Genomic DNA, 22,823 nt, shown 5'->3' with positions numbered 1-22,823 from the left:
CGTGACTGCTTTCATGTCACTATGGAAACATTCTTTAAAGTTGTAGCGACTAGGATTAAATCACCAAAAGACAGACTGCCCATAATAAAGCTATTGATGTAAGTCTAAAATTAAACACAACACAGGATTAATTATATGACCAGTATCGTCACAAGTATCGTCAAGTATCGTCTAGCTAATTACTGCTCAGCTTGTGCCATGTGGCCTGATTTTTAACCCTGAACTGGAATTCCATTATTATTTCACAGTGGTGAAGATTTTTATATGACTATTCTCTGGGCTGCAATTTGGTAATATGCACAGGGTTTTGTTAAGGTAACTTTAGGTGCTCTGGAAGTTTACATGGTGCAGAACAAAAAGGTTGACGCTTTCTTTGCCCCCTCCCCCCAAACCATGTGTAAGCCCATTAGGTTAAAGGCCAACATTTTTCATCCGTTTCTTCAGACCCATGTTAACTTGAGGTCTTTGAATGTATTTAATGCCAATTTATTATTTCAGCCCGGTGGTAAATGCCAATCCCTCAAAGCTCTGATAATTCTCTTCATCCAAACTCCAGGAGAAAAATTGAGGCATTTTGATAGAATGGATAAGGATTGCAAGGCAATCTTCTTGTGTGATTTCATCATACTTCTACTTTATTGATATGAGGCCCCTGTTCGTTTGTTTGTTTTATATATATATATATTGAGAAAGTATAATATCATTGCCTGAGGGTCTGGTTTATTTTGAAAGCAAAGTTGTAGCATCTTCAAACTGGCAGCTGTGATTCATTTTTTTGACCCTCCTTTAAAAAAAAAAAAAAAAAACCTTAGCTAGAGATGAAAGCAGAAAACAAATCGATACATTTGGTTATTTTCAAAATAATTTTATTGATGATGCTTTGCTGAGCAGGTAGGGGATATTGCTGGTATTTGGGACTTCGGGAAAGCTTTTGGTGGGTTTGTGAAATCCAAGTCTTCAAGATGTCATGTTGCTCTGGCATCTTGAATTTTTTCCTCTCTCCGGTACTTAAACTTTTACCACAACAACAATCGCAACAGTTTTTGTTTTGAAATCCTCATACTTTTAGTTCCAATGTACAGGTTGGACAATTACCATTACCATTGTTTTGCTTTAAGTGCTTGAGAGAATGCTAACCTAGCACAGTCATTTTGGGGTGCTTTTTCTGATCTTGTAACCTGAGATTATCTTCCATCTTTGTGAGTAAAAATTATCACATTTATAGAAGAAATTCAGGAACACACCCCAGATTAGCTTGGTCAGTCTTTTTACGAGGTGTTCTGAATCATTTTGAGGAAATTAGGTGAAAATGATTCTTAGTTTACACAAGGCGTTTACAAGTACAAAAAAAAATATTTGCTTCATGGTGGTCAAGAGTTAGATTTATTTTTATTTTTTTTCATCCTTTTGGTAACTGACTTTCAGGATTTACATTGAAGCAAAACCAAAAAAGTGTAGTGTGTGTGTGTGAATGAAAAACAACGAGAATGAGTGTGTGAATGAAAGACAACGAGAATGAGTGTGTGAATGAAAGACAACGAGAATGAGTGTGTTGTGAATCAGTTAGAATGCTGTATGTTTCATCAATGTTTTGTGTCTGCGATTGTAAGAGTGACATATAATGTCTTAATACTTTTTTTGGGTGTTGGCAAATGACTTCCAATTTACTAGTCTCCTCTTGTAACCCGTACCCTGCTAGCACAGAACAGGTCAAAGCACTGTGGAGTACAGAATACATAAATAGTTAAGGGCAGGTTGCTGCATATTCCCATCTCGGCTCCTATGTCAATGCTTACCAAGGAGACCAGTAAAAGTGGAGCGTTTAGTGTTGATGGAGCTTTTGTCAGTTGGTAAAGTCTGGATGCGTGTCACAATCGAAAATCATGTCTAACTGCATACGTTTGGCTGTTGAGTCGGGTATACCTGTGTGAATGATTATGAATGTGTGAATGGGGGGGGGGGGTGTAACTTTCCTGGTAACCTTCAGGTATGTAGAGTAACCATGTTCACAACAACCTGTTTAGAACATGAGTAAGAAAAGCTTTCAACAGCGGGGATTGGGGCTGGGTTTGGGTTTAATGTAAGCAATCATAGTATTGCTCCATAAGGTTTGAACAGAATAAAATGACGACTCCCAAGAAAATCTGAAACCAGAGGGGTCTATTATTCTCATATTGGAGAAGTATTAATTGACAAACAACATCTCCAAATATTTCCAGGACATTAAATTGGATTATGCAGACATTCGGGACGTTATGAGATCTCATTTATCATAATGGACCGAAGACAGTCCTAAGAGGTAACACTGAGACGATAGAAGCAGTCTTTTCTCAATTCAAATTTCTTTTTTAAAATATGTGTAAGTAATCTGAAGTCCTGTTCGCCCGGGATACGCACCCTGTATGTAACAGTTGACATACATTTCTGTTGTCACAAAAGGCCGGTTGAGTATATTATCTAGACTTCAGCTCAGTCCTGTTTTTGATTTTTTGGGGGGTGGGGGTTTGGTCAGGGGTGTCATGTACACACCTTTGGTGGCAATTTATCTTATTTGTTGTTTTCTAACCTGTTACGCACCCCAACAACAGTTGAGAAACAAAGAACTTGCGTTTACTTATGAAAAAACGTAACCAGAAAGCCCTGAGTTTTTCCTTAAACTGACGTGAGCGCCATGTTCAATAGTCAATAAGTATAATAAAGCTATAATTAAAGCATTTTCATCATGTGGAGGTTTATATATGAATTGAATTTGCTGTTTTGATTGGCATATACTCTAGTATTGTTTTGATTGGCTACTATTACAATACAGGTTTTATGCATTCCTTGTGATTTCTCTGTTTGGCTGTATCCCCTCTACTAAAAACTGAAGCAATACAGAAGATTACACTGTAAGTAAATGCAGGCGATCATTGGACTTAATAAATTGAATTGAAATTAAATGTTTGGTGTCTTCGTTTTTTATTTGAGTGGTCCAGAAAGGGCAATACTACCTCTATCAACTGAAAATAAACACACAACTGGGAATCTGATGGTGAGTTGTGGTTAGGGAAAGACTTCACTTCGAATACGGTAGGACAAAAGATTGGAGGATGGTCCGCGCTATTGAATGGAAATGGCTTAAATGAACTGTTCCACGGCTGGTTGACTGCCCAGCCCCCTATCTTACACTGACCTTCATAGCTGCACGTTTTCTGCATTGGAACCGTCATGAATTACAACCAAACTTAGAATGGGTGATGCCCCCACTCTTTACCTCTGAAAAGGCCCACCAATCATCCCATGAAAATCAACCTTCTTATCCAATGGAATGCAGGCAGACCCAGTTGCTGAAAATGCTGCAAATACGCGTTTAGCTGTTCTTAGAGGCGAGTGCCTAATTGTCGAATCCTATTTAATTCCGCTTGCAAATGACGGCTCTCTGAACCAATATGCTGAAAGTAAAGGAGGGGTCAAAACGGGGAAATCAAGTCCTTTCATAGAGTGAATACGTGCTGGTTGCGAAGTCCAAGATTGACAGATGAGTCTGCCAGCCCTCTTGAGGCAAGTTATAATTTGTCCAATCCAAAACTGTATTTTCTACAAGTAGGCAGGACTTGCTGATGACTCATGACAGTTTCTTCTTCGTTGGTACTGCCGGGTGTTGAATCGTCCTCTGGAAATCACAACGTGAGTAGCCTGTCTACAATTTTATAACACGAGATTTAATAGAAAACATGCCGCTTATATATAGAATTGTTACTGTACTTGTTGGTTTGCTTTTAGGTCTGTATTTACACAGTCTGCAACACAAACATTCTCATTGTCTTGTTAGGGTATTAGACCACTGGAAGATGTCAGCTAGCATGCTAGCGAGCTAGCTGAGTTAGCTAGTTTGTTAGCTAGCCATCTTATTTGCTGCACAGTTAGCAGAGCAGCGAAGACAGTTTAGCCATGCAATAGCTTAATCTACTTACTAGCCAACTGGCTAGTACTCAACCTAGGGACATTATAACGACCATCGAACATCTAGATTCCTAACACTGATGGGAAGTTGATGGCTGTCCGATTTCGCAAAGAGCAGTTCAGGATCAATGCCAATGTTAATTCACTTGTGTGTAAAGAAGAAACATTTGAAAATGACATCGTTTGCCGAATTATCCACGATGACGTCTGGAAATGCCTTTCTAGTCACATGCATTGGCTTTAACATACTGTTTTAAAGCGGCACCGCTTCACTTCTCCAAACCCGTCTCCCAGCATCTTCAACAACATCCCTCTTGTTGGTCTGTCCTGTGTTACATTGAGTCCCTAACAGACTCTTATCCTCACCACACCTCCTCCCCCTCGATCCCTCTCTTCAGAATGGGCAGTGTTTTGGCTGCCAGCTCCCCTAACCCGCCGCCACCGCCAGCTTCGGCTGGGGCGGTCCCAGGTGGCCCTGGGCTGACGATGCCTCCTGGGTTCACTATGCCCCCAGTGTCACCTGTCCTGCCTGCTGGCGGCTCAGCCTCCGGGCAGCAGGGGGAGTCAGAGCCTCCCCTTCCCAACCCTGGGGCGTTTGAGGAGTGTCACCGCAAGTGCAAAGGTAACCAAAGATGTTTCTGCCATGGCACTGGGGGAATATTGGATGGTATTGCTGTGTGTGGGAGGGTTACTGGCTGTGTGTATGTGGGGGGAACATTTTGGACTGTGTCTCAGTTGTCTGCCATTTTCGTTTTCAGAGGTTTTTCCCATGCAGATGGAGGGGGTACGGCTCATTGTTAACAAGGGCCTTAGCAATCACTTCCAGGTCAGTAAGGGTCAACACTTCACTGTCAACAGCATCCATTTAATCTTTTCTTGTTTTCATGCTATGGATTGAACCAATGCTGTAATGAATGAGATGATTGACTGATGCGTGTGTGTGTGTGTGTGTGTGTGTGTGTGTGCTGTCTTCCTCGAAAATTAGGTGAATCACACATTAATGCTCAGCACCCTGGGAGAGTCCAGCTATCGCTTCGGGGCCACCTACGTGGGCTCTAAACAGATGGGCCCGGCTGAGGTATTCTGGTAACCTCTGACCTCACATTTTATACATGTATATATATTTTACACATTTGGTCAGGAATTGTTGTCGTCTAAAAGTCAGATTTTGTGTGCAGTCTTTCCCAGTCATGGTAGGAGACATGGACAACAGCGGGAGCCTCAACGCCCAGGTCATTCATCAGGTCTCCGAGAAACTCCGCTCCAAACTCGCCTTTCAGGTAACGCTGATTATCTTTTGTTATTTTCGTTCAGTCTGCCACCACACCAAGGCTTTCCGTGGTTAAAACAACCAAACTAAACAAAAATCCTCAAAGTTGGTACTGCGTGAAGTCATTTTGTTTAGCTGTCGCCTTGAACATTGGTCCTCTTTGTGTTTGCTCCCAGACTCAGCAGCAGAAGTTTATGAACTGGCAGGGGGATTTCGAGTTCCGAGGAGAGGACTTCACTGCTGCCGTTACCATGGGCAACCCAGATGTCCTTGTAGGCTCTGGTTGGTCATCTCTATCCCATAACTCTATTCAAGGCTGTCTGGTTTTTATATCCATCGAGTAACTTGGTTGTTTCACCTCAATTAAAAGCAATCTTACTTCAATTCAAAGCAATATTGAATATTGTGTCTCCCACTTTCTCTGAATAGGTATTATAGTATCACACTACCTCCAGTCCATAACCCCGTCCCTGGCCCTGGGAGGAGAGCTAGTTTACCACAGAAGACCGGGAGAGGAGGGTGCCGTCATGTCTCTGGCTGGCAGATACACAGGTAGCTCTGTCCTCTGACAGTACCGGGAATGATTCATATCAGGGAGTCAGGTGGCTGAGCGGTGAGGGAGTCGGGCTAGTAATCAGAAGGTTGCCAGTTCGATTCCCGGCCGTGCCAAATGACGTTGTGTCCTTGGGCAAGGCACTTCACCCTACTTGCCTCGAGGGAATGTCCCTGTACTTACTGTAAGTCGCTCTGGATAAGAGCGTCTGCTAAATGACTAAATATCACATGAACACAATTAGTTCTCTTTTTTCCCCCTCTCCTCCAAAAGCTGGAGTTGAGATCCTGGTCTATGGTGTCAATTCTGTATTTCTTCCTCTAGGCAGTAACTTCATTGCTACGCTGACATTAGGAGGAGCTGGGGCACATGCCTCTTATTACCACAAAGCCAATGACCAGGTATCACCCGAGATTCTCTTCTTCTTGTTTGCCCTGGAAGCAACTGCTTTTGTCTTAGTTTGGCAAATGTGTAACTATTCATGCTTGTGTGTCCCACAGTTGCAGGTAGGCGTGGAGTTCGAGGCTAGCACTCGTATGCAGGAAACCAGCGTTTCATTCGGTTACCAGCTCGACGTGCCTAAAGCTAATCTACTCTTCAAAGGTAAGGCTGGATGAACAGTTCTCATAACACTCTTTCCCCTCATTAGTAGCTTCCCTGTCACTTCCTGTCATATAATCAGATCTGTGGTTAACGGCGTCTGATTGGTCTCTCCCTCCAGGTTCTGTAGATAGTAACTGGGTGGTTGGGGCGACGCTAGAGAAGAAGCTGATCCCACTGCCCCTCTCCTTAGTCCTGGGAGCCTTCCTCAACCATCGCAAGAACAAGTTCCAGTGCGGTTTCGGTGTTACCATTGGCTAGGCGCTCTGCGACAGGGGGGGGGTCACGCCCCCCTGATGGACTTCACAGAAAAGACAGACAAACGTACCAACGGCAGGCATGTTGAAGGCCAGGACTCGCTCCTCAGTCTCGTGTTTCCTCGACTTGTCTCCCAAATCTGACTTTGCAAGCTAATTGTTTTCTTTGTTGTTTTTTTGGGGGGTCACATTGCAATAATGTGTCAAGACTAAATGTGTAATTGAAATGGTATGCCTGGAGTTACATAGTAATCAATGGAACAATCTAAAATAAAATTGAGGGCGCATTCATCCGTCTGCCAGTTATAGGACAACGAGGTGACGAGACTGTGACCACGAACATCAGCGGCCAACTTGGCGGACAGCTGAACAGGAGGACGTAAAAACAAATGGTTTCTGGAAAGTCAAATTACAGTAATTGGGTGTTTAATTTGGTCAGTGCCTGTCCAGTTTAATCTGTCTTTGTTTTGCCTATGTTTTATTCCACACTGTTTTGTACTGTACGGTTTGTTTTGGCATGAAGTGAATGACAAAGTTTGTGCAGTTTCTTCGGTTGGTTCAGTTATGTGATGAGAGCCAGGGAGAATGTCGTGGTTTTCAAGCTGTTTGTCTTTTATTTGTCATCTTATAATGGTCAATATATATTAAACAATATATATTACCTGTATATATCTATTGGAAAAATAATAAATGCCATTTCTTATAAAAATCATTGTCATCTTTAATACTCAGGGTTGAAGAAATGACATTGACAAACACTTGACATTAGCGTTGAAATATGTATATTTATGCACATAAATACTGGATAGGTTCAGATGAGTTTATCAAAAGAGTTGAGGTGTGGGTAAAGGACAGCAGTTTCATTTGATCTATCTTGTATGGGAGGATGTGGATAAGAAGTTATGGTTCTTAACCACTTGTCCAGGTACACTAGATAATGTAATGCATACATTAAATGTGTAATATTGCACTTTTTAACTACAATGGCATCGTCAGTCCAACAGCAGCATTTTAGAGTATGATGAAAAACTTGAAATGATAACTCAAGTGTCCAGTTCCAGCAACTGTGTTTACTGGCTGCCCTTGGTGAAGGACTCCCAGAGCGAGACCAGCTGGACCTTCAGGTCCTGGGCGTTGACCTCCAGCTTCTCCAACTGCTCTCCGTAGGGGGCCAGACTCTGCTGGACCTCCTGGGTCTTCTGGGCCAGCTGGGTCTGGAAGCTCTGGGTCAGAGGAGCGATGCTCTGCTGGAAGGCCTCCAGGTTCTGCTCCATCTTCATCTTCAGCTCGTCTGTCTGGGGAACCAGCAGAGACTGCAGCTCTGTCACGCTCTTCTCCAGGCTCCCCTTCAGCTCGTCGCTCTTCTGCAGCAGGCTGGCCTTCAGGGTCTCAGAGTCCACTCCCTCTGCGTAGGCTGCCACCTCCTTCCTCAGCTCCTCCACCTGCCTCTGGATGTCTGTGCTCAGCTCCACGGCGTAGGGCTGCAGCTGGCCCCTCATGGTGGTCATGTCCTGCTCCAGGCGGCCCTTCAGCAGCTCAGCCTCCTGGGTGAGCTTAGCCAGCAGGTTCTGAGTCAGGGGGGTCACCTGACCCTGCAGGGCCACACTGTACTGGTTGACAGCAGCAGCACTCTCAGCGATCCTGGCACTGTGGAGAGAGATAGAGAGAGAGACAGAGAGGGAGATACAGAGGGAGAGAGATACAGAGAGTAGGAAAGAGACAGAGAGAGCGTTCAATCCCGTGTTGAAGACATGCCTCTGTAGCTGTGGTTATGATGCTGTGGAGGTTGTTCTACAGTGACACTCACTTGAACTCCTGGCCCAGCTCAGACTGCTTGATCTTCTGCAAGGTGTCTTCAGCAGTGAGGGTCGCCTTGGCAACATAGTCCCAGAATGCATCTTTCACCAAGTCCAGCCTGGCTGGGTCCTGCCACAGAACATTGGCATTGCAGCCTGGAGGAGAGACAGGTAGAGACAGTTAGTGCAAAGTGTAAAGTGTGCTCAACTTAACATTAACATCATGTCAGGAATACATTTCTAAACGATTGAGGAACTCACCAGTAAAAACAGCCAGGGCTAAAACCACGAGAACCTTCATGATTGATCTTAACTGGTGAGAAAAAAAAACATATTTGATCAATTTACGATTTATTATATGATTTCAATGACACAGAGTTCTGGACTAATTCTATAAAATGTAAGCTTGTGTCTTACCTCTGAGAGATATTATGCCTTGTCTCTTGGTCTGTCAGTGAGTGTGTGCTGTCCAGGTGTAAAACCTGGCTTTTTATGAGCGCTGTAGTGCCACCGTGAAGGACAAAGTCTAGCTTCCAGTGCCATGCTGGTTTATGTTGCTGTCACTCCCACCTTGACATCACACTTACACCTTCCCCTGACATGAACCTTTAGGGGACAGAAATACAGAATCAGATTTTCAACATTCATCCAATAAATACAACTTCAGTGCGACACTTGAAGTAGTTGAAAGTTGTTTATCTGTGCAAGTGATCCAGCTTTGGGTATGTGAGGGTGAGCAAACAATCATGTCAGAAATGACACATTCCTGGTTGATTAAATGGCACTTGACAAGACAAAGTTCCCTTTCGGTGACTTTACAGCTCACTTGCTGTCAAGAGTTTGAGACGTAGAAACTTAATTATTTTCCTTTAACTGTACACAGACAAATGGTACCATCTGTTACACACAGATGGTACTTTTCCACCCCACACACATGCATACTGATACGATAACGCTATCCACCACTCAAGCTGTATCAGTCAGTTAAGGTAACATCTGCTTTAAGTCACTGGAGTAAAGCACTGTACTGAATGTGTTGAACTTTGGCTCTACAGTTCAACCCAACCCAGTGTAGAGAATCTTGGAGAGTAGTTGTTTTTTCACAGTTATAGTTACACAAGTGACCAGATAGGACCTCCAGCTGTCTTGAGAAGTCATCGATCACCTCATAGATCCATATTCATTCAAGCCTAATTTTTTTAGCTGTCACAGAGATAGCTACATTGATTGATTGGTGTATAGAATTACCATATGTTATAAGTTTATAAAAGACTGTGTGAGGGGTGAACGGGACTTCCCTTCTGAAGGATTTTAGCAATACGTCCTCCGTCATGACTGGTCACAGAGCGCTCTGTTTGCTAATATACCGTACAAAATAAATCAATTGTATTAAGCCGGCATCTTGGCTATTCAAAATTCACAGTATCGTGGGTGAGTCCTTGTGGCTCACAGGGTAGAGCGCGTACCATATAGGCTAAGGCAATGCCGAACGGAACCCGGGTTCAATTTCAGCCCGGGTCGTTTCCAGCACGTCAGCCCCTCTCATTTCTAACAACCTTTCCTTTCTCTCTCACTGTCACTATCCACATAAATAAAGCAGACAATGCCCCAAAAGTAACTTTAAAGAAAAACAAAACATGACAGTATAGACAAGCTGGTAGTGACGGGGAGGGACATTTGAACAAGATAAAATACTTGAGATGATACATTCCACAACCAATCACGTCAGAGGTGATGCAATCACTCTTCAGGGCTTTGGTCTGTGACCTTTGACCTCCTGTGGCAGTTCCTACAATACTTGTCCCTTTTACCTTTGTCTTTGCTGCGATTTGTTGATCTGAGATATAATGGAATGACATGCACACGATTTGACTAGGAGACACAAAAACTATTTGTCTATTCAAGGTAAAACACATCTGCACAACTGCAGGCAATGCGATCTGAGCATTATTCGGAGACCTCCTGATCTTTGACAATGACTGAAATTGTTTGTGTCACAGAGTCCTGGTGCTTGGACTAATAGGATGTGATGTGGAGGCAGGGGGGACAGGGGTGACAGGGGGACATACAGCAGGGCACTCACTCCTGGACTTTGTACCCATCTGCTTCTCCCAGCTTCCTATAAATATCCAGCAACAACCTTTACACACCACACACACTCAGCACCTGGCGTAGACAAGACACAGGCTCACTCAACAAGGTAAGAGGTGTTACATTCTACAGAACAAGTATGGACTGTTTATATTTCAATATTAAGAGAGATGAGTGGTTGTGAATTGAGTGGATTTATTTTGCCCCAACAGTCAACTGCCATCATGAAGGTTCTCGTGGTTTTAGCCCTGGCTGTTTTCACTGGTGAGTTCCTCAATCATTTAGAAATGTATTCCTGACATGATTTTAATGTTAAGTTGACCACACTTTACACTTTGCACTAACTGTCTCTACCTGTCTTTCCTCCAGGCTGCAATGCCAATGTTCTGTGGCAGGACCCAGCCAAGTTGGACTTGGTGAAAGATGCATTCTGGGACTATGTTGCCAAGGCGACCCTCACTGCTGAAGACACCTTGCAGAAGATCAAGCAGTCTGAGCTGGGCCAGGAGTTCAAGTGAGTGTCACTGTAGAACAACCTCCACAGCATCATAACCACAGCTACAGAGGCATGTCTTCAACACGGGATTGAACGCTCTCTCTGTCTCTTTCCTACTCTCTGTATCTCTCTCCCTCTGTATCTCCCTCTCTGTCTCTCTCTCTATCTCTCTCCACAGTGCCAGGATCGCTGAGAGTGCTGCTGCTGTCAACCAGTACAGTGTGGCCCTGCAGGGTCAGATGACCCCCCTGGCTCAGGACCTGCTGGCTAAGCTCACCCAGGAGGCTGAGCTGCTGAAGGGCCGCCTGGAGCAGGACATGACCACCATGAGGGGCCAGCTGCAGCCCTACGCCATGGAGCTGAGCACAGACATCCAGAGGCAGGTGGAGGAGCTGAGGAAGGAGGTGGCAGCCTACGCAGAGGGAGTGGACTCTGAGACCCTGAAGGCCAGCCTGCTGCAGAAGAGCGACGAGCTGAAGGGGAGCCTGGAGAAGAGCGTGACGGAGCTGCAGTCTCTGCTGGTTCCCCAGACAGAAGAGCTGAAGCTGAAGATGGAGCAGAACCTGGAGGCCTTCCAGCAGAGCATCGCTCCTCTGACCCAGAGCTTCCAGACCCAGCTGGCCCAGAAGACCCAGGAGATCCAGCAGAGTCTGGCCCCCTACGGAGAGCAGTTGAAGATGCTGGAGGTCAACGCCCAGGACCTGAAGGTCCAGCTGGTCTCGCTCTGGGAGTCCTTCACCAAGGGCAGCCAGTAAACACAGTTGCTGGAACTGGACAGTTATCACTAGATTTCCATCATACTCTAAAATGCTGCTGTTGGACTGAGGGTGTTATTGTAGGGATGAAAAGTGCAAAATTACATAAAAAGTGTACCTGGACAAGTTGTTAAGGTTCCTGGTTAAGAACAAAAACAAATCTCAAAAAAAATATGCAAACAGTTTTGAACAGTATTATTTATTTCTTTGTGAGACTGTGTTCCTGTCTCAACGTATTCATGCATGAATAAAAAGTTACATAAATTCAAATTGGAGTTTCTAATTGTCATCATTCATGAACTATCATAAGCTAGATAAGTTATATTGAAATATGAATTTAAGTTAGATAGAAGTTTCAACAGAAGTTTTACAGACCTTATTAATATATGTCGTACACTGATACACGCATAGCTGACAGTTGATTTATAGAACGCTAATCTAATCTTCCTTGTTTTAAACATTTCAAGTGATTGATTTCATCAAGTGTGTTTCTACAGGTCATCATGAAAACCAGTCTCACTGGAGACTATTGATTAGATTTCTGAGTGGCTCCAGTAGCTATCAACCACACTGCCATGGAGACACATTGCCATGGAGACACATTGCCATGGAAACACATCCCCCAATCAGTCACTGGGTTGTTTATTTTATCTGTCCGGTGCCACGACTGTGGTTCTAAAGATGATTTTCAGCCTTGATGACTCATAACCAAGTTACATTTTAGACATTTAGTTTATATTTAGTCATTTAGCAGACGCTCTTATCCAGAGCGACTTACAGTAAGTACAGGGATATTCCCCCCGAGGCAAGTAGGGTGAAGTGCCTTGCCCAAGGACACAACGTCAGTTGGCATGACCGGGAATCGAACTGGCAACCTTCGGATTACTAGCCCGATTCCCTCACAGCTCAGCCACCTGACTCCCACCTGAAGTTACATTTACTCTGCATTGCATCCAGCCAGTGCTGACCAGAGATGGCAAAAGTACACACATCCTTCACTCAAGTAGAAATACAGATACTACTAGAAGTAGAAGAAAAAGACTCTGGTAAAGGTTGAAGTACTGAGTACACTTTTTCACTTAAGATGTAAAGAAGTATGGGCATATTATTAAGGGTCAAATTTTTTGGCATAGAATTTTGTTGCCTCTAATTGTTTTGGGCTCAAAATATTTTGGCTAGTTTTTTGACAATTTTTAAGAGTTTAATGCAAAACCAAAAAATTCAGTGGTGTTTAAATTTCAATATTAAGTATTCAATGCCATTTAAAATTCAAAACATTATGTCACTGATATGCTTCCATAATAGTGTAATAAGTTCCCATGACTTCCCATCTCTGGTGCTGACTATTTTAAGTAACATGCCCTTTGTTCCAATGATGATTGACTGCAACACAACAGTCGAGATGGCCATCACGCCACAGTGGTATCTTGCATAATGCTACGTTTCTTCACTGTTTGGACTCTGGCCCCACGGACGCCATCTTTCCTCCAGATAGCATACAGGAAATACTGTTGAGAGACGCCCACCTTTTCAAATTATTCTTTATCTCATTCAGACAAGGAGGGGCCAGGTGTTTTCATTCAGCTAATTGTGTCGATGATTTCTATGTTTATCTTTGGGTTCTATTTGACTTTCTATTCTACATGACTGAGGAGGATTCTGTATGACTGAGTGGTTAGAGCATTTGATTCAATGGTGGCAGGTTCAAATCCCCCGGTGCTGTATGTCGCTTTGGATGAAAGCATTAGCTGAATGGATGCATTATTTAAACAGCCATGACAGGATGATTTGGAAATACCCATAAATCCTATACGTATACTGTTATATACTGTAACACACTTTTAGTCTCAGTAAGCAGAAACAATTCCATTATTCCACAGCACACTTTGACCAGAAATGGGCCACAATAATTAACACCATAAATGCAGAAGGTCAGATGGACTGTGTCCTGTCTAGTGTCTACGTATCTACGTTTATGGGTGGTGATTATAGGGCATGTCAGCTACAAGCCCATGCAGATGACACTGATATGACAACATTCCGACCGTTGGCCTTTTGGTCTTTAAGATTTAAAACAAATCTAAAATAATAATCTATAAACACTGGTCTATTCCTCATGTGTTCTACATGTGATTTGAGGCAGTGAACATACCTTCAGTATGATGATATCTGATGAATCATGTAAGATAGTTGTAAGCTGTTAGACTGGTAGCTACATGTAAAACTTGTTTCTCTGCATGAGTGAACATGGTTTACATGTTGTTTGATACTCAGTAAAGATGATGTACACATTATTAATAAATCCAATAATTTAAAATAAACTTGATCACATTAAGTCACATGTTGTTTTGTGTCCTTTGATACATTTATAGTGCAGTGAGGAATAAATGTCGATACAGCAATAAAATGCCACTAATTAAGCACCTTTGGACTTGGATCAGCTAGTCACCTTAATATTGATACAACCACAGCTATATAAAAACTCTGGTCAATCGCTCTTACCTTGTCTACTCAACACCCCTGAGGAAGATCTCTGGTAAGTAAACGCCTCACTTTTAAGTACATTTAATCTTTATTAAACACAAGTTGTGAGTATTGGATTCACACATTTTGGATGGTGGATACTGGATGACATGTTAGATATTATGTGAGACAAGTGTACTTGTTTAATTCAAACTTCTCTTTGTGTGGCGACAGCTGCCTTTACCAAACTCACCATGAAGGTTGTGGCCATCATCTTTGCCTTGGCTGTCCTCTCAGGTGACTTGGTTCATGAGAATTTTACCCCCCAAAGGTTGACTAATTAAATAAACTTTTTTTTCTCCATTGCTTACAAGTATTAAAAGCCTTTAGTATTTATTTTAAGATACAACAGAAATACCATGCATTTAAATTAATTGAATTGTATTTAAAAAATACAAATACCAGCTTTGACTGACATTTGGACTGTTTTTTGGTTTGTTCCCATGTGCTCCCTGCAGGTTGCCACGGACACGTGCTGCCTCAAGATGAGGGTAAAACTTCCTGGGAAACATCCGTGGACCAGGTCAAGGATTACATCATCAACCTGAACTCCAAGGTTGATGACACAGTCAAGAGCATCAGAAGCTCTAGGCTGAACAGGGAACTGGAGTGAGTATTTAATAGGAGACAGAAAGTTCAGCAGTCTGAATTCACACATAATAGGGGGGGAAAACCAGTACTTAAAAACATAGACTACACAAGGGGGCAGAGATGTAGGAAGCTATGCGATCCACATTCTACACTTTGATGCAACATGCCTGTGTGGGCCATTCTTATGCAGACACACATGACTGATGCCAATTTTCCGAAAGTGTAAATAAATGTAGTTCCACATTATACATAAGTATAATAAAAAGCAACTACATATATTTCTTTCTCCAGTACCCTTCTCACAGACATTGTGGCAGAGCTAAACATCTACAAGACTGACATGGAAACCAAACTGAGGCCCTTTGCCGAGGACACCGCTGAGCGTGTGGGTAGGGACCTGCAGCTGCTGGGAGACAAGCTGAACGCTCACATGATCGAAGTCAGGGACAAGTCAGTCCAGTACACTCAGGAATTTCAGACCATAGTGGAACACAACGCCAATGATGTCATGACCAGGGTCAATGCCTACACCCACAAGCTGAACAAACGCCTGTCCAAGGACACGGAGGAGATGAAAAAGTAAGGTTCCGATAGTTGCGAGAGCACTGGACTTCATTTAGGGAGGATTTTACAGTAAGGTTCCTATTTCAAATGTATTATGGTTTCTTGGACTTCGTGGAATGCACTTATTGCAAGGTTTGTGTAAATGTGCCAAAGCTTATGTCTTACTTTCGCTCAGTATGTAGCTATAATAATATATATAGCTATATATATTAGCTTGACAACTATATATAGCTTGACAACTATATCAAAAAGTAGGTATTGTGTTCATTATTAGATTTCAAATGCATAGTTTAGAAAAAAAAACTACAAAATCCTCCAACCGATTTTTGTCTTCAGGAAAGTGAACACCTACTTGGAGGAGGTATATTCTCGAGCGGCCCACAGAATGGAGTCAGTGCAGGACCGCTTGGAGCCTTACCTGAACCAGGCACGGGAGCGTACAGAGGAGAAGTTTGCCGCTCTCAACCAGAGGCTGAAAACCCACGTCGACGACGTGAAGGACAAGCTTCAGACTCGCGCCGACAACATCCGCGAGAAGTTCGACACGACCACTGAGAACCTGCGCACCACCTTCGATGGCAAGATGGAGGAACTCCGCAACTGGTACCAACCTTACGCCACCATGATCCGCGAGAAGTTGGAGAATCCCACCACCGCCTTGTAAAACTAAGGACAAATTCCATCGGCGCTTTACCTTGCAACACCTGACATTTAGGCTGTAATTGCGCTCTTGAATATGGTAATGTTTAAGTGGCTGTAAGGCTACATCAAATGTCTGCAATAAACAAATCAACCTTTATTCATTTTGCATCTCTCTATGAATGTAATCTTCACAAGACACTTTTAAAGGCCATATGCTTACCAACGATGTGTTGCCTATGATTGTTATTGCTTACAAATATAGTAATTTTGAGAGGCAGGAAAATAATCTGTCATGTTCCAATAAGGTTAACTTGATGAATGGACAGACAACACAAGTGAAACTGAGTACATTTTTATTTACAACAAACTTTTAGAGTCTAGATTACCTCGTACAAAAACGGAAATACAATCGTTTCCATGGCCAAGAAAGATGCATCTTAAAACTAAAAATGGTTTATCATAACTAATACAGCATATTCTTAAAAATGTTGGCATTCAGTTTTTCAAGCATTGTCATTTATTGCTAAACATGTGTTCAAACGATAAACAGGATGTCCAAAGATAGAAACACTTTCAATAGTGTCATTAAGTGATCCTTTACACAATTAAAATTTACATTGTTACATAAGCTCTAGAGACAGTGTTGGTCCTGAGAATATGAATCTAAATAAGAAAGAAGAATCAGTCATTGATCAAATGATTAAGATAAAAACTCAATGTTAAAAAGCTACTATCACACAAATGAAGGGAAAACCCCCTAGGCACCTATTCACATGAAATAAAATAAAAATAAATAAAAAGGTTTTCATATTACTCCTCTGGCATGGTGCACATAATGATCATGAAGGTCTGAAACGACTGTGAAAGTAGCCTGGCAAACCACACAGCTGAACTCATCACCCTCCGGCTCCCCTGAAGTTGCAGCAGCAGCTGAAACTTCGACAAGGTCATCGTCCTCGTACTCATCGTCCGCATCTTCATCCCTGGAGACTGCCTGACCACGAGATGGGACATTCCGCACCAGGTCTCTACCCAGGGCACCACAGGAGGTGTGTTTCAAAGGTGTCGTTGCTTGGTGACACAGCTTGGCGTTGACGTCATTGAGGAGAACAGTTGTTGATTTTGTAGTGGGCTGAGCCGACTGTGAGGGCGTCACTTCAGTGATTCCATTTGCATGACCGTTGCGTGTGTGCACGATGTCTGATGGATTGTTGATTGGGGAGCTGGGAGTTAAAGGAGTAGTTACGATAACTTGGGGATCTTCTGCGTCTGAAATAACGACCGGTGGTTCTGAGGACAGAACAGGGACAACATACAGTTGGTCCGGGTGAGGATACCGAAACAGGTTATTCCTCTTGGTGACACGACAAGTCTTTTTTTGTTTGGAGAACACAGGTAAGGCCTTCAGAATCCCTTTACTAGGAGTTTTGGATTGATGAGAGCTAGCCACCGTCTGAGGTGAACTGCTATCAGGTTTACCGCTTGCATTGAGATGGCAGACCTGATGAGCTTGTAGCAAATCTGTGCTCGTGAACCTGGCCTTACATTTTCTACAGTGATACGGATATAGGAAAGGTTCTACCGGCCCTGCAGGGAGGGGGTTCCGAAGAAGGCTTTCGTGGGTCTTCAAGTGGTCTTGCAAGGCCGAGGTGCTGCGAAACGACACGCCACACAGGAGACAATGATTCGAGTTAGCGCCTTTGTGCAGCCGGCCGTGTCTCTCCAAGCTTTGAAAACTCGTAAAACATTTTCCACACGTGTCGCATTTAAGGTATTCGCAAGGGTTGTGATGTTCACAAAGATGGGTGCTGAGGTCCTCGCTGGCGATGAAGGCTTTGGGACACAAAGGGCAGACAAAAGGGCTGAGGGCCGCATGCTCCTGCATGTGGTCCCTGTATGACCCAAAATAATAAAACTCCAACTTGCACTGAGTACATGGGAAGCACCTGCCTTTCTGTCGGTGCATCTTATGATGCAGCCAGAGCTTGTTCCACTGGTTGAAGGACTTTCCACACTGCGCACATGCGTACCTTCTACGCAAGGCGTTCGCCAGCAAACCAGAGAGCTTTCCGGCTGGCTGTTTCTTCTGGTGCTCTGAACCACAGCTCATCTCAGAGGAGGAAGCCTGAGACCATGGTTCCTGATGATCGCCGGGCAAAATCTCAGGAGGGTGTCCGAACGTCCGACTCGGAGACGATGGCGGCTCCTGCAAGACTTCGGACAGGGATGCATTACATGCCCTTTCCTCCCCACTCTTTTTACAACAAACCTTACAATGTATAGTCGTCTTAGAGACCTGGTTATACTGTTGTCGACAGACCTCACATAGGTATAAGTAGACTTTGGTGTGCGTTTGCAGATGAAGTACATATTGACACCAGTGACGATGCAGCTGTTTGCAAATCTGACACTTAAAGAACATGGGGGTGTTGATCGGTCCGTCTACCCCTTGCTTAACCAGAAAACCGTCAAAGTCAACTGCACTCCGATCGGCTTCATCAGTCGTCTCAGAACATGCTTTGGAGGTCGGATGTGAGTGCGGGGATGGCAAGCAACAGGAGGTGTCATCACCGCGGGCAGCGGAGGACGGCATCTCTCCTGAGTGTGTTCTGGAGTGGGCTTTCAGCTTCCTCAGCTGATTGAAGCCTTCGCCACACACGGAGCAGGCATATGGCTGTGCATGCCGGTGTGTTCGCCCATGAATGTAGTAACTTGAGGACTTGTCAAACTTCATACCACAGATGCTGCAGATGTAAGGCTTTCCAAGGCCGTTTGATGGCGACGTGTGAAATTCTAACGTGTCATTGAAAGAAGAGTGACGTATGAGGGAGGCGCTGGTTTTCAGAGGGACAGGGGGGAGAGTGTCATTAGCAGGCATCTGGGCTTGAATGTCTCTTCCTCGTTTCTTGTTACCCATTAAACTGACCTTTTCTGTCCTTTTCATGTGAATCTTGAAATGGACAATCAACTCAGCTTTGTTTGGAAACCCTAGGGAACAGCATGGACACCGGATAGGGTCTGGTCGTCTGTGGATGTTGGCGTGCAAACGAAGTTTAGAAAACCGAGCGAATCTCTTGCCACATTTCAAGCACCTGTAGGGCGTGTTGCATGTGTGAATGCACTCATGAACTGAGTATGCTGAGATGTGTCGATATGTGCAGCCACAGAAACGACATGTTATAAGTTTTCTTAGTTTTACATTTGAATGCAGCAATGTGGAGTTGGCTGTTGACAGTCTATTCACAGCCTCCTTGTTTTCGTGAACTTTCTCTGAAACTCCTGTCTCGCCCTGAGCTCCACAAGTCTTCTGTCTGACCTTTTGAATCTTTCTGTCACATAATACATCCATGTTATTAGAAGTAATAGTTTCAGATTGGCTAGAACTTTGATTTCTATTGGGCGAATCTGTGGACTTCCACAAAGTATTGTCTAGTTCAGCCACACTCTCAGTGGTACTGTCTGAAAGGATTGAAATGTCTTTGGTATTTCTTCCTGAAGGTGAGGTATAGTGATTGAGGCCCGCCAACATGTTTTCGTGCTCAGCTGTTGAGGCCACAGCAAGGGCATCCTTCACCACTTTTGCAGTAAACACCTTGTCACTTGGCACTTTCACTGATTCAAGGGGTTTGATTTCTTTTGAGAGATTGTTCCTGTTGTTTACTTTTCTTTTCTTTCGAGGCGGCCTGGACTTTGTCTTAGACAGCTTTCCTCTTTGCTGCGGATGTCTCTTCACCCCAGCAGGACTCACAGACTCTGCCAGCTGTCCTTTGTCTGTAGAAGCCGCTGAAGATGGAAGAGGTGGTGTTGCACTGGAAGGTGAAAGTCTCGACTTTTTATGTTTCACGTTAACAGCAACAGGAGCTAGTTTTTGTTCTGTCACGGTACTTTGCACTAGAGATTCGGGGCATGTACTCTGCATATTTAAGTCATCCGTTTTCCCCATGGAAGCTTTCATTACCCTTTTCTTCTTTTTTGGGCCATTTTCCATCTCATTGAGCATGCCATCCATTTCTGTACATTTGACTAAGTCTTCATCGTTTGAGACATTACAACCGTTATGTAATTTAGGTTTAGAAGTCCTGACCTCTCTCTTCTTAGATCTCATTACTTTTTGTGGTTGTTTTCTTTTCAAACCACGAGCACTCACGGGTTCGGCTACCTGTCCTTTTTCTGAAGGTGTGGCTAGTGATGCTGGAACAGGCCGTGACACAGTGGAAGTTGGTAGACTTGGCATTTTGTGTTTTGGCTTCTCAGCAATGGTTGGATTTAACACAGGTAATAGTATCTTTTCATTTGCTGCATTGGGGTGAGGGAGAGCAGTGGATAGATTCAAGATGTTGGTTTTCGTAATTTGAATTTTTTTCATCCTGCTTTTTTGCTGGCTCTTCTTTTCAGGGGGGTTTTCAGTCTCCGGATTTGAGGTTAAATCTGCATTATTTAATTTATTTCTTGAACCCTTTCGTGTTTGTGGTTCAACTTTGATTGGCAAACTATCCCTAGTCAGTGATGACACTGCCTCAGTTTGAGGTTTTTTTGAATGACAACTGTTTTTGTTTTTGAGTTTTGAGCCACGAACTGACTGAGAAGAACTAACTGGCATTTCTCCAAGAATAATATCAGCAGTCGATGAGTCAACTCTGTTAGTTTTCGAGGGAACTTTTCTTTTCCTCGATTTCTTTGCCTTTGTTGACGTGACACATTTCACATTAGTTTTCTTCTCTGATGGATGAAAATCTGATTGCAGTGGACTCTTGATGTTACATTGCTTCTTAGCTTTTCTGGGGTTTTCTGCATCACACTCAACAGGTGAATGCAGCACAGGAGACTCAGGTAATGAACAGCACACCCCAAATTGTTCCGTTGTATTCAATAAGGGGATATCCCTTTCTTTTTTGCCTTTCTTGTATTTAGTACGTTTGAGTGGTTTCTGGTGCAGTGAATTGAGAGGGGTTATTACCGTTTGTGTTGAAATGCCGTTATCGTGATCAGCATAAATATCCTCCTGAGGAACTGTTGAAAACATTGGTTCTAAAGCACTAATTCCTTGTTTATTTTTCTTATTCGCTTCACTGTCCATCTTTCTTCTTTTCGCCTTTGTGGTCTTCTCTACGCCGTTATCTGTAGGCTCGATCTCAGGGAGGGTCTTTGTAGGAATATTGGGAGGATCAGAACCTTCATAAGTGTTTTTTTTCTTCTTAATTTCACTGATTTTCTTGGGAGATCTTTGCCCTCCTTTTATTTTTCCCTTGTGAAGACTTGGGATGTCAATTTGAGGGGCAGCCTCTGCAATACACATCCTTGTTGGGGAGGTTGTCGAAAGGGTACAAGTTGAATCTTCTTTCCTCAGGAAAGGCTCAATATGTCCTGATGGTGGTAAAATGTGTTCAGTAGGATCCGTTATTTCCACAGGTTTTGTTGTTCTGGAAGATCGTCTTAAGTGTGGAAAATCAGATTCTGTTTTTTTTGTTTCTTTGATTACTTTCTTGTGTTTATGGGAGGTAACTTCCTGCTGAACTGTTGTAACTTTTTCTTCCACCCAACCATCTTGTTTGTTGTTATAAATAGCATCCTCCTTTTGCACCATTGTCATCAGTTTAGCCATTTTAATCAATGTTTTTTTCTTCAATGGTCGCCCAATTTTACGCTTTAATTGCAACATATCTCCAATTCTCTTTAGTCCGGGCTCTTGAGCACTCATAGACATTTGACTTGGGATATTTACTGCTGCTGTGCATGGAGATATATCATCATGCTTTCCCTTCATAGTGTCACTTTGTTCTGCCCTGTGCTCAAGTCAACATGAGGGACATTGTCTCCAACTTCACACAGCTCTGAAGGAAAGAAAAACAAAAGAAAAAAACGATGTAAAGCTTTTTGGGGGGGGATTAATAATTCGATTAAACGTTGCATCAACCCACCTTAAATTCTGTGATCTTCTGGCTTGAGTTTGTTGATTAATTAGTAGCTGCAACTGTGATGTCATCCAATGAGTGTCTGTCTTATTAAACTGTTGTCCAAACTCTACATGTTGCCGTAGGCCAACACGAACTCAGGAGGGAAGTCACTAACAATTCAAAAGAAATAAAGAGTTGTGTGTTATTATTAATTTCGCAAGGAATACAGTACTTTTCTATCTTATCTTAACAAAAAACTTTAGGGAGCATCATCTGTGATGTTCTTTATGTAAAAATATAGAAATAAAAAGACACAAATGTGTAAATGTAGTCAGGGCTCAGCAATGTGATTAGATGTTATTATTAATTGCCAATAGAAGATCATTTACTAACTTGACTTAACTTAAAAAAACTTTATTGTTGCATGTTACCGGTGATAAAGGATGTGAAACACGTGCACTTCTATCCCAAGATCACTTCCCCATTCACCAAACACTTACGTATACGTTCGGTCGTCTTGAAAAAACGCACATTTAGACAAACTAAAGCAGACTATCTATTTACATCGCTGGTATGTGTTGGATTTCGGAGATGTTAAAGCCCGGAACGTCCTCTCTTCCTTCCAGTGTTGTTTTCGTACGGTAAAGGAACCGGAAAAAAGTGTTGCAACCACCGCGCGCTTGAAATCAAAGTACCGAGTGTTTCCGAATGCTTCCATGTGGGTTCCATGTCGGAATGTTCTTTGGGAAGCCGGCAGTCAATTATTATAGCCTAAATAACGTAACTACCCTCCAATGAGCTAACTGCTATTAAATTAACTATCACGTATAATATAAGAAAACCAATCAA

At 43.1% G+C, this 22,823-nt stretch overlaps 4 protein-coding genes across 4 annotated transcripts; 3 read left to right on the top strand and 1 right to left on the bottom strand.

The window, feature by feature from the left end:
* The first annotated feature begins 3,640 nt into the window (after positions 1-3,640).
* On the top strand, positions 3,641-7,331 carry tomm40l (translocase of outer mitochondrial membrane 40 homolog, like). Its single transcript, XM_067255964.1, has 10 exons — positions 3,641-3,666; positions 4,341-4,564; positions 4,701-4,768; positions 4,928-5,020; positions 5,121-5,222; positions 5,389-5,494; positions 5,642-5,764; positions 6,090-6,166; positions 6,266-6,368; positions 6,487-7,331. The coding sequence occupies exons 2-10, from the start codon at positions 4,342-4,344 to the stop codon at positions 6,624-6,626; spliced, it is 1,035 nt and encodes a 344-aa protein (XP_067112065.1). The 5' UTR covers positions 3,641-3,666; position 4,341; the 3' UTR covers positions 6,627-7,331.
* LOC136962252 (apolipoprotein A-IV-like) lies at positions 7,324-8,871 on the bottom strand. The gene is made up of 4 exons (XM_067255965.1): positions 8,836-8,871; positions 8,680-8,731; positions 8,430-8,574; positions 7,324-8,269 (listed from the first exon to the last, which is right to left on the bottom strand). The coding sequence occupies exons 2-4, from the start codon at positions 8,717-8,719 to the stop codon at positions 7,693-7,695; spliced, it is 762 nt and encodes a 253-aa protein (XP_067112066.1). The 5' UTR covers positions 8,720-8,731; positions 8,836-8,871; the 3' UTR covers positions 7,324-7,692.
* Positions 8,872-10,588: 1,717 nt separating this feature from the next.
* Positions 10,589-12,030, top strand: LOC136962272 (apolipoprotein A-IV-like). Its single transcript, XM_067255988.1, has 4 exons — positions 10,589-10,618; positions 10,722-10,773; positions 10,879-11,023; positions 11,184-12,030. Exons 2-4 carry the CDS (start codon positions 10,734-10,736, stop codon positions 11,758-11,760), a joined length of 762 nt encoding a protein of 253 aa, XP_067112089.1. The 5' UTR covers positions 10,589-10,618; positions 10,722-10,733; the 3' UTR covers positions 11,761-12,030.
* Positions 12,031-14,256: 2,226 nt separating this feature from the next.
* Positions 14,257-16,237, top strand: LOC136962138 (apolipoprotein Eb-like). The gene is made up of 5 exons (XM_067255801.1): positions 14,257-14,296; positions 14,458-14,520; positions 14,742-14,892; positions 15,166-15,453; positions 15,775-16,237. The coding sequence occupies exons 2-5, from the start codon at positions 14,478-14,480 to the stop codon at positions 16,100-16,102; spliced, it is 810 nt and encodes a 269-aa protein (XP_067111902.1). The 5' UTR covers positions 14,257-14,296; positions 14,458-14,477; the 3' UTR covers positions 16,103-16,237.
* Positions 16,238-22,823: the final 6,586 nt, after the last annotated feature.

Source organism: Osmerus mordax, chromosome 18 (assembly GCF_038355195.1).
Source record: "Osmerus mordax isolate fOsmMor3 chromosome 18, fOsmMor3.pri, whole genome shotgun sequence".
Taxonomy (NCBI): domain Eukaryota; kingdom Metazoa; phylum Chordata; class Actinopteri; order Osmeriformes; family Osmeridae; genus Osmerus; species Osmerus mordax.
The sequence above is the reverse complement of the archived record's forward strand: the minus strand, read 5'-3'. Positions and strand labels throughout refer to the sequence as shown.

What these genes read in the sequence shown, in the direction of transcription:
- tomm40l (XM_067255964.1), top strand. Translation starts at nt 4,342, where the DNA reads ATGGGCAGTGTTTTGGCTGCCAGCTCCCCTAACCCGCCGCCACCGCCA. An exon ending in GCTCCAAACTCGCCTTTCAG is followed by an intron (nt 5,223 to 5,388) that starts GTAACGCTGATT and finishes GTTTGCTCCCAG; the next exon opens with ACTCAGCAGCAGAAGTTTAT. An exon ending in ACCACAAAGCCAATGACCAG is followed by an intron (nt 6,167 to 6,265) that starts GTATCACCCGAG and finishes TGTGTCCCACAG; the next exon opens with TTGCAGGTAGGCGTGGAGTT.
- LOC136962252 (XM_067255965.1), bottom strand. Translation starts at nt 8,719, where the DNA reads ATGAAGGTTCTCGTGGTTTTAGCCCTGGCTGTTTTTACTG. An exon ending in AGCCCTGGCTGTTTTTACTG is followed by an intron (nt 8,575 to 8,679) that starts GTGAGTTCCTCA and finishes TCTCTCCTCCAG; the next exon opens with GCTGCAATGCCAATGTTCTG. An exon ending in GAGCTGGGCCAGGAGTTCAA is followed by an intron (nt 8,270 to 8,429) that starts GTGAGTGTCACT and finishes CTCTCTCCACAG; the next exon opens with TGCCAGGATCGCTGAGAGTG.
- LOC136962272 (XM_067255988.1), top strand. Translation starts at nt 10,734, where the DNA reads ATGAAGGTTCTCGTGGTTTTAGCCCTGGCTGTTTTCACTG. An exon ending in AGCCCTGGCTGTTTTCACTG is followed by an intron (nt 10,774 to 10,878) that starts GTGAGTTCCTCA and finishes TCTTTCCTCCAG; the next exon opens with GCTGCAATGCCAATGTTCTG. An exon ending in GAGCTGGGCCAGGAGTTCAA is followed by an intron (nt 11,024 to 11,183) that starts GTGAGTGTCACT and finishes CTCTCTCCACAG; the next exon opens with TGCCAGGATCGCTGAGAGTG.
- LOC136962138 (XM_067255801.1), top strand. Translation starts at nt 14,478, where the DNA reads ATGAAGGTTGTGGCCATCATCTTTGCCTTGGCTGTCCTCTCAG. An exon ending in TGCCTTGGCTGTCCTCTCAG is followed by an intron (nt 14,521 to 14,741) that starts GTGACTTGGTTC and finishes TGCTCCCTGCAG; the next exon opens with GTTGCCACGGACACGTGCTG. An exon ending in GACACGGAGGAGATGAAAAA is followed by an intron (nt 15,454 to 15,774) that starts GTAAGGTTCCGA and finishes TTTTGTCTTCAG; the next exon opens with GAAAGTGAACACCTACTTGG.